This window comes from Nicotiana attenuata, unplaced genomic scaffold, assembly GCF_001879085.1.
Source record: "Nicotiana attenuata strain UT unplaced genomic scaffold, NIATTr2, whole genome shotgun sequence".
Taxonomy (NCBI): Eukaryota; Viridiplantae; Streptophyta; class Magnoliopsida; order Solanales; family Solanaceae; genus Nicotiana; species Nicotiana attenuata.
Genome location: NW_017671504.1, coordinates 47,657 through 57,429, shown reverse-complemented (window position 1 = coordinate 57,429; position 9,773 = coordinate 47,657). Strand labels below are relative to the sequence as shown.

Genomic DNA, 9,773 nt, shown 5'->3' with positions numbered 1-9,773 from the left:
AATATAATTTATTTTATGATAACCATATAATCATAAGTTGTAATAATTAATAAATTGATAAAAGTTTCTCAGTAAAAAATAAACCTAAATAGGAAAAAATATTTGAAGAGAAACAAACACTATCTTCATCACCATAACACTTAGAAAGCAATACACCAAAAATTTGATATGTCCTCATTTATTACATACAATTCAAAGATTAATACACAATCACATAGATACAAATATGCAAAGGAATAGAGAATTTGCTTATATTAAATAGTCAATGAGAATTGAAGAATTGAAGAGGCAGGGGGGTATTAAATAGTCAATGAGAATTGAAGAATTGAAGAGGCAAGGGGGGGGGGGGGGTTTAGGTTGAAACAATACTTGAGGCAATGAGTATCAAGGTAAGAGTTTTGTTCTAAAAAAGAATATTTTAAGGATAAAAATCTTGATCAAACTTAAAGTGCTTATAAGCTAAAAATTCATAAACTGGGAGTGACCAGCTTATGGCTTTTGACTTATAAGCACTTCGCTTATAAACACTTTTAACTTTACCAAACACGTAGATAAACCGAGAAGTGCTTATAAATTAATTTGACCAGCTTATAAGCTTAGTCATACACCCTCATAGTTAAAAAAATAAGAAAAAGAAAAAAAGGATAGAACATTATTAAGGAAAACAGAGGACCGGCTACCCCGGTTAAGATACCCCTTCCATTTTGGTGGAGAGACAGCAACAAAAATAAGAAGAGATAATATTAGTTTTTCCCAAATATAGGAGGAAGCAAAGTCCCTCACACGTCCCATCTTCTGTACTTTCTTTAAAATAAACAAACAAAATACTCTACTCTACTACTTTTACACAAACATCTGTCCCCCCCTTTATCTTTCTAATTTCTACAAATACACACACACACACACACAAAAATATCAATGGAATTTACACAGTCCAACATGATTCCTTCCTCCTCCTCCTCTTCTTCTTCTTCTCTATATATGATAAGTACTCATTTACCCACCACAACATAAAAAACTTAAACAAACACTCCTTTTTTTTTACTTCTCTATTTCCTCTCTTCTTCTTCACAAACAAGAAATGTAAGCATCAGCTTCATTTCTATGACTGATCAGCTTCTTCTTATTGAATTTTTTCTGATCTGATATACAATTTTTTTTTCTCCTAAAGTTTTTATCGAGAATAATTCTTGATAAATGTTTGAACATATATAAAAGAAAAATATAGACTTTTTTTCCAATTGATTGAGTTGAACATAAGTTATGTAAGAAACCCATCTCTATAACTGGAAGATTTTTGAGTAAAAATATATAGTTGTGTTTTTTTTAGTAAGAATTTTGTGATATACCTTGAAATTGTTAAGAGAATGATGTTGGATCTCAATCTAAGTGCAATTTACGATGAGAAAGTTCCAGAAGGTTCCGTTGCCGATGAATCGGGAACCTCGAATTCATCGGCGAGGAATGCGGAGGCTTCCAGTAGTGCTGGAGACGACGACACGTGCTCTACACGCGCCGGCGACATGTTTGCCTTTAATTTCGACATCCTTAAAGTTGGTGGAGCTGAAACTAGCAGGAGTTGCAGCAACAATGATGATGACCAAGACGGATATGGTGAGAATCGGAGGGTAACTCAGTCCGAGTTCGTGACTCGCCAGTTGTTCCCTCTCGATGGGTCCCACACCTCTCGGGAACCTGATTGGGTGGATTTGTCATTTGATCCACCCAATACTGTTAGTTTCCGAGAGGCAGAAATAGTACGTGCGCAACAGCAGCAACAACAACAACAACCGCAACAAGTTAAGAAAAGTAGGAGGGGGCCTAGGTCCAGAAGTTCACAGTACAGAGGTGTTACTTTTTACAGAAGAACTGGTAGATGGGAATCACACATTTGGTATGTGTCCTTTACCTAAGAAAGGTTTCATTTTCTTAATTTTTGTTTAATTTATTGAGATTAAAATTAATAGTATAGTTACTATTATTTTTGTGCAGGGATTGTGGCAAGCAAGTTTATTTGGGTATGTATTACTATATAATGTTTTTATTTAATCGCTACCTAATTGGTTGTTGATTGGTTGATCTTTTTAAGTTTCGATATGATATTTCTATTTTGGGAATTTTTCTAATTAGTTTTATTGTTGGTTCATATTTAGGTGGATTTGACACTGCTCATGCAGCTGCTAGGTATAAAATAGAACTTTTTTATATTCAAGTTCATCGATATTTTGAAGGAGAGCAACGGTAACGTTGTCCCCGTGTGACCTAGAGGTCACGGCTTCAAGTCATGAAAGTAGCCATTAATGCTTGCATTAGGGTAGACTGTCTAATCACACCCCTTGGGATGCGGTCCTTTCCCGGACCTGCGTGAATGCGGGGCTGCTCTTTTAAGTTCATCGATATTTTGTCAGTTCATTTAAGTTTTATGTTTTTTCCCAAGTTAAATCTATGCTTAAATTGATGAAGTTTGTCTTGATGCATTTTCATGGTATCAGAGCGTATGATAGAGCTGCAATTAAGTTCCGGGGTGTTGATGCTGATATAAATTTTAACCTAAGTGATTATGAAGAAGATATGAAGCAGGTTAGAAATGTAAAAGATTCCCATAAGTGCTAAAACATGTTAAGTTCAAATGTTCAATATGACAATGGGTTTGATTTCCTTGTGATCTAATGTAGATGAAAAGCTTGAGTAAAGAAGAATTCGTCCACGTGCTGCGACGCCAGAGCACTGGGTTCTCGAGAGGTAGCTCGAAGTACAGAGGAGTAACGTTGCATAAATGCGGAAGATGGGAGGCTCGGATGGGGCAGTTCCTAGGCAAAAAGTAAGATATACTTCATTCATTAAAATTGTTGTGGAAGTAGAAACTTTATTCATTGAAATTGTCATAGGAGTTGTCATAGGAGTAGTCTCAATTTAGTGTTGCTCAGATCTTCCAAAAATTTCGCCATACTCGTGTCTGACCCTCCAAAATGCATAATATCTGGAGAATCTGATACAGGTATGGTAACGTTTTTGGAAGATCCGAGCAAGATAAGGAGTAGATTACATCTTGAGAATGTGTAGTTGGTCTGAATTGGGAAACAAAATCTGTTAAACATGCCTATTTGAAGAAGGAAACTACTAGGACTACATATTCATGGTGGGGATTACATTGCAGGTATATATATCTTGGACTATTCGACAGTGAAGTAGAAGCCGCAAGGTCCTAATGATCATGAATTTTTACCCTCTCCTTGATAATGAATTTATTACCCTTAAATTCTCAACCAAAATGTTGTATCGACCAACCGGTATCTCCCTTTTTATTTTCTGCAAATTAGGGCGTACGATAAGGCGGCTATCAAATGTAATGGAAGAGAAGCTGTTACCAACTTTGAGCCAAGTACATATGAAGGGGAAACAATCTCTAATCCTCAGAGTGCAGGTCTGTTAATAAGCGCTCGCTATATTCGCAAATAATGTTACCCAATATCATGATCACTAGTTTTCTATATCTTTCCTGTTGCATTTATATAATGCAGGTAGCCAACAGGATCTTGATCTGAACTTAGGGATTGCGACTTCTTCTCCGAAGGAAAATGAAAGGATGGGGAGTTTCCAGTATCATCCATATGACATGCAAGATGCAACAAAATCACAGGTACAAACAGAGTAATTATGTAGAAATGCTACAGCAGATTGAATTAAATGGAACTCTTATTTGGCAAATGGAGATGGATTTTCTGTTCTGTTCAAAACTGTGATATGATGCGTTGTGCAATAACAACAACAAACCCAGTGTAATCCCATACGTGAGGTCTGGGGAGGGGGAGGGTAGTGTGTACGCAGACCTTAACAAACCCAGTGTAATCCCATAAGTGGGGTCTGGGGAGGGGGATGGTAGTGTGTAGGCAGACCTTACCCCATCTTGAAGGTAGAGAGGCTGTTTTCGATGGATCCTCACTCACGAAAGACGAAAAGAGAAGCAGTAGCACCAAGCAGTAACAACAACAAGATCGTAAGAAAACGAAGCGAAAGGAACAACAAGTAATATTAAAGAAAATCTAACAATAATAGAATTCAAGATTTACACTAAAACTCTTGACTACCTACTAACTGTCTACTTTGATTGTCGACCTCCATACCTTCCTATCAAGGGTCACGTACTCGGTAAGTTGAAGTAACACCAATATGATGCGTTGTGTAAATAATTAATCTTGATTTGGTTCAGATTGTACTGATAATCAGTTTTTTTGTGCTTTTAAAACACAGATGGACAAATCTGGTCCAGCAATAGTTGGTAGTTCACATTTCAAAGCACAACCAGTGACATCTGAACAAGCTCACTTGTGGAATGGAGTATATTCCAATTTCTTTCCCAGCTACGAGGTACCTTCTGCTGTTTCCCCTATTAGTTATATCAGTTAAAAAGATGTGCATATGCCTTCAGTCTGCAATTCTGCATTTGCCCTTGTTTCCTACTGAATCAATACAAGTATAGGTTTTGATTCTTGTGAACTCTACTTGGGAAAAAAGGGCAGTCCGGTGCACAAAGCATTTCGTGTTCACGCAGTGTCCGGGAAAGGGTCGCACCCCAATGGGGGTGTGATGTAAGCAGCCTACCCTGATACAAGCACCAGTGGCTGATTCCACGGTTCGAGCCCGTGACCTATAGAGCACACGGAGACAACTCTACTGAATATATGTTTAAAATTCTAGTTAACATAACAGGATATGTATGTATAATGTTTTTTGTGATATGGGCCATTGCTTCAGGTCTTTGTTTGGTTTGTTTCCAGTTATACATATGCTGGCATTGTATCTCTACAGGATCAGTGTAATTTAACTTATTATAGCAGATTACTTATCATTTATTCTAAGTTACTCATCAGTGTTCTTGCTAATTAACTAAATGGCTTAGCAGGAAAGAGCATCGGGGAAGAGAATAGATATAGGTTCCTCCCAAGGGCGTCCAAACTGGGCGTTGCAAATGCATGGTCAGGTCGGAACAACACCAATGTCAATGTTTACTGCTGCAGCATCATCAGGATTCTCAACTCCGGCTACCACTGCTTCGGCCTCTCCAATGTCTGGTCCCAACGCGAATACGAATACTCCAAATCTTTCCTTTGCTTCATATTCCACACCATCAACAAATACCACTCATTACTATTACCAGATCAGGCCGCCGCTACCACATCCATAACATGTTTTTTCCACCATTGCTAGTAATATAGTTAGATATATCTCACTGATTCTATTTGTATGATTTGAGTATTATCAATTCATTAACATGTTGATTCTAAATTGAGTTCTTTTTCAACTTGTAAAATTTTGTAAGGTGAAGATTCTTAATTTTCATTACATTTGAGCCTCCCTTGCTTATTATTGTTATCTTTGGTGCAAAAGATGCTCAATTATATCACTCAAATATTTAATAGGGATTCTACATACCCATATAATAATAGGAGTCGTTTGATAGAGTGTATAAGAATAGTATTGAATAGAGTATGAGTAATGCAGGGATTTTTTTTTTTTTTTTTTGTATTAAAAATAACATGATATGCATTGCATGGTGGTGTATACATACTTATCCATGTATTAAAGATCATGGTATCGCTAATGTCATGGTTTGGGATGTATTATTCATACATGGAGTAATACCAAATAGGATTAGTTATTAAAAAATATTACCAAACAATGGATTAATACATCCCACCAAACAACCCCTTACTATATATAGAGCAAGAAAATCATTCATGTTGGGGCCTAACTCACCTAAATAACGCTTGAAAATGACTTGTTTTTTGTCATTGTGTGTTTCTCTTATCAAATTATTATTTCTACATTTAACAAGCCTCATTATTTTTCTAGTTTCACATCATAGTATTTGTCAATTTATGCAATTATTGAGAGTTGTACCATTAAATGTCTTTGTTTTGTTTGTTTCTTGGTACGGATATTTCTGTAAAAACACATTCCATATGGTTGTTATTGTGAATGGCATTAGATTTAGTAGCGAGATGAATGCCACCTGTAAGAAGTTTTTGAAAAATATATAAAATTAATAAAATCTCACCTAAGATTAACAATATCTTGAAATACGGGTTAAATTGATTGGCTACACTGTTAATTGAAAAGAACATTAGAACAAATTGATTAAAAGATTAATTAACAAGTTTGCAACTCAAGAAAAAAAAAGATGTTTCAAATATTAGATAAAAATTTATTAAATAGTTTTATGTATTTTATTAAGGTTTTATTTTAGATCACTTTATTTCATTGAACTGCCTCTATCCTAAAACTTGTCTTTGCAGTTCTAGAAAACCATTCACTTTAAAGTTTGGGAAAACGACACTGTATAGCCGCTCTTAAAATCATAGCCGAAAAATATATATTTTTTATGTCATATACAAAATTATACAAATTTTATATATTTTTTCGACTATCGAATATAAATAGTTTTAGGCACAGATTAAATTTCCTATAACCTAGCCAGCGACTTTTTGAGCCAAAGCTGGAATAGCTCAGTTGGTTAGAGCGTGTGGCTGTTAACCACAAGGTCGGAGGTTCAAACCCTCCTTCTAGCGTTTTCCCAGACTCAACTAGTGGGATTTCACTGAATTGTTGTTGCTGCTAGCCAGTGACTTTTTGACTAATATAACTTTTTTTTTTTGTTTCATATTTTAACTACACATAAAGGGAGGAAATTGTAAGATGGAAAATTGAAGCATGCCTTTTAATAGCTAATTAAGCTAGATTAGCTATTATGATTTCCATGATTAATGTGACATTTTATCATTTTACACCTATTTTTATTTTGGTTTTGTACATTCCTTTAGCTAGATATCCAAAGCATGCATGCAAAAATAATTGTACGACACTTCCAAAATAGATCAATAACCAAAACTAATTTCTCCAAAAAGATAAAGAAAAAGTAAAAGAAATGGAGAGGGGGATGCCACGTTATTTCTTGACGTATATTAATCATAAATATAGTACGAATGATTAAAGGGGACATCATCATAAATCTGTTGAATCAGTAGTCGTACCTCTCCCTTTATTTCTCTGTCTCTTGAAATACTTTTATGGTAGAAATTACAATGTATATCCGTTTGTTGTTTTTTTCTTCTTCTTAATTTTGCAGCCTATAATTTGTGGCAAAGAAATTAAAAATCATGGCTGCTAGCTGACAAAAATTAGGAACGAAGAGAAAAAATGAGTTTAATTACGGGTGTTCATTGAATATTATCTAAATATACATATAATTGTCTAAGCAAATTTACTAAATCTGGTCAATGGTAATGAGCACCGGCAATTGTCCAAGCAGATCCGCCACTGCCTATAATTAGGTAGAAATAAGACTAGGTAGCCATTTTAAAGTACAGAAATAGAGCCTGTTTGGATGGATTTATTTTAAATGATTTTTAAGCCAAAATAACTTTTAAGACATAAGTTGAGAATTCTAGCTTTTGGCTTGTTTTTGTCATTTTAGCTTTAAAATAAGTGCTTAAAAAGCACTTTTTTACTTTATCAAAACACTACAAAATAACTTAAAAGCTATTTTTGGCTTAAAAATACTTTAAATAGGCCAATCCAAACGGGCTTATAGATGGAAGTAAATATTTGTACAAAGTACCATGTATGATACAAGTAGTACAAAATGAAAAGGTACTCCTAGCATGTACCATAAATTAGGCCTATTTCTCACTTTACACATGAGATAGCGCATATGTACTTTACACTATTCTCACACAATCAATTGCTCTTTCCTTTTTTCTTTTTGCAATTTCTTAATTTTGCTCCACTTAGGTTTCAATAGTTGCTTTGTCCTATGTTAATATTCCTCAAACATAGCCCTTTTTTTTCACTACACTCCTACCCTATCATGATTGAATTACAAGTATAGGAGGACAGAGACCTATGACCTAGATTTATATATTATGGCTTTTTTCTACACGTGGTGGGTCCATAATTCATACCTTATGGGCCTATTTGTCACTTTTTGTTGGATTTAGGTCAGATTTTGTACTACTAAGTGCTAGGGTATTTTACGGTAAAAATAGCACGATCTAGCCAGTTTTCGGACTGGTTATTAAAAAATAGTCAGCGTTTACCAAGTCAATAAAAAATAGCCACTATTTTGCTGCAATAGAGACCGGTCCAGCATAATATACCGGAGTTCGGTGCACCAGTGTATGAACTTCCAGCATATTATGCTGGAACCCAACAAACAGAAAGTTCCAGCATAATATACTGGAGATTTGAGCACTTGTGTATGAACTTCCAGCATATTATACTGGACCGGTATACTTGCTGGAACTCCAGTATATTATGCTGGAGTTCTAGTGTACTTATGCTGGAACTCCATCATATTATGTTGGAGTTCCAGCATACCTATCCTGGAACTCCAGTATAATATGCTGGAGTTCAAGTATACTTATGCTGGAACTCCAGCATAATATACTGGCGTATTTTTCGGGTTTTGAACAGTGTTTTCGCTCAGATTTATCTTTACATGAAAAGTAACTAAATTTCGATTACTTTTGAAACTGGACTATTTTTGAACGATCTGGCTATTTTTGAATTTCTCCCTATTTTATGTTGGTTGGTGGCCTTCAATTTAGATTTTATTTCTTCGCTGCAATAAAGAAATATTAAAACTCGTGGCACTGAATTAGATACCCCATTGGTTAGGTATTAATGTGTTGTGTGTGGTGGGGGGGGGGGGGGGGGTTGATATTTAAGAAGAGACCCTTTTGTGTTCCATTTTTTGTCTGCTCTGTGCTCCATTTTTTCCCCATTTATTTCGTGGTATTTTCCTTAATGTAAGAGAATTCATATTATGAACTTCAACTTATTTAGAATTGAAATGTAATAGTTGTTTCGTTTATTCTTTAGTTAATATTTTACATGAGTTCCATTTTTATGTTGCTTTTATATGCCAGCTAATCTATCATATAAGATACTTCTTGCAAGATTTCTAGTTTATTAAATCATTTAAAATTTAAAAAATTGTCCCTGTATTTTCTATACCAATAAATTGCCTACTGTTACTTTAATGTCTTTAGTTATCACTAACAGCTTGTTTTGATGGTTGTTATCTATCGTATTATATCGTATTGTTATTTTAAATACAATGTTTGTTTTTATGTTACTTAAATTTTGTTGTATCGTGTCGTTAAATTCATCGTTACGTAACGACGAAAAGTGCCACTTTATGGAACGACAGATTTGGTGTGGTGGCGTCGTTTCCTTACTTTTTTCTCTCATCTTGCCCTTCCTTATTATTAATAATTATATTTTATCATTTATCCTACTTTTTTATATAATAATTCTACTATGTATCCTATTTTTTCTTAGTAATGTTGCAAGTTTATTCTTCATATTATATTCTAGACAAGTTAATATCAACTATATAAATCCCATTATCCATATCGCTTCATTTATGCATACCTTAACATAGCATTATAAAAATTTATTTCTTTGGTACTAGAGTGCAGAACACTTCTGAAGGAACACGCGATAATCTAAACACATTAGATAGCGCGTAAATCGTAAAACGAGAACTTACTTGTTCTTCGTAAAGCGGAAGCGAAAACGGATGAACTGTGGCAGAAATTACTGGTCGGCGGTAATTGACACGGTGTGTTGTCACGGGTGAACCCAATATTTCCTACAACTTTTAACATGACATCAATAGAAAAAAATTTATTCGCACCGAATATTTATACCGATTTATACCTTGACTATAACTTAACTATGGGAGTATCACATAATCTTGAGGGGGGGGG

At 34.8% G+C, this 9,773-nt stretch overlaps 1 protein-coding gene and 1 non-coding gene across 3 annotated transcripts; both read left to right on the top strand.

Moving 5' to 3' along the window:
* Nucleotides 1–786: 786 nt before the first annotated feature.
* On the top strand, nucleotides 787–5,373 carry LOC109208671 (ethylene-responsive transcription factor RAP2-7-like). 2 transcript variants are annotated; one of them, XM_019371811.1, is made up of 10 exons: nucleotides 787–1,894; nucleotides 1,993–2,018; nucleotides 2,154–2,184; nucleotides 2,493–2,580; nucleotides 2,676–2,821; nucleotides 3,158–3,202; nucleotides 3,321–3,424; nucleotides 3,522–3,640; nucleotides 4,252–4,368; nucleotides 4,904–5,373. In XM_019371811.1, the coding sequence occupies exons 1-10, from the start codon at nucleotides 1,368–1,370 to the stop codon at nucleotides 5,183–5,185; spliced, it is 1,485 nt and encodes a 494-aa protein (XP_019227356.1). In that variant the 5' UTR covers nucleotides 787–1,367; the 3' UTR covers nucleotides 5,186–5,373. The 2 variants fall into 2 exon arrangements, with proteins under 2 accessions (XP_019227356.1, XP_019227357.1); XM_019371812.1 differs by lacking the exon at nucleotides 3,158–3,202.
* Nucleotides 5,374–6,495: 1,122 nt separating this feature from the next.
* On the top strand, nucleotides 6,496–6,569 carry TRNAN-GUU. The gene has a single exon. It is a non-coding gene; the product is annotated as a tRNA-Asn (tRNA).
* The last annotated feature ends 3,204 nt before the right edge of the window (nucleotides 6,570–9,773 follow it).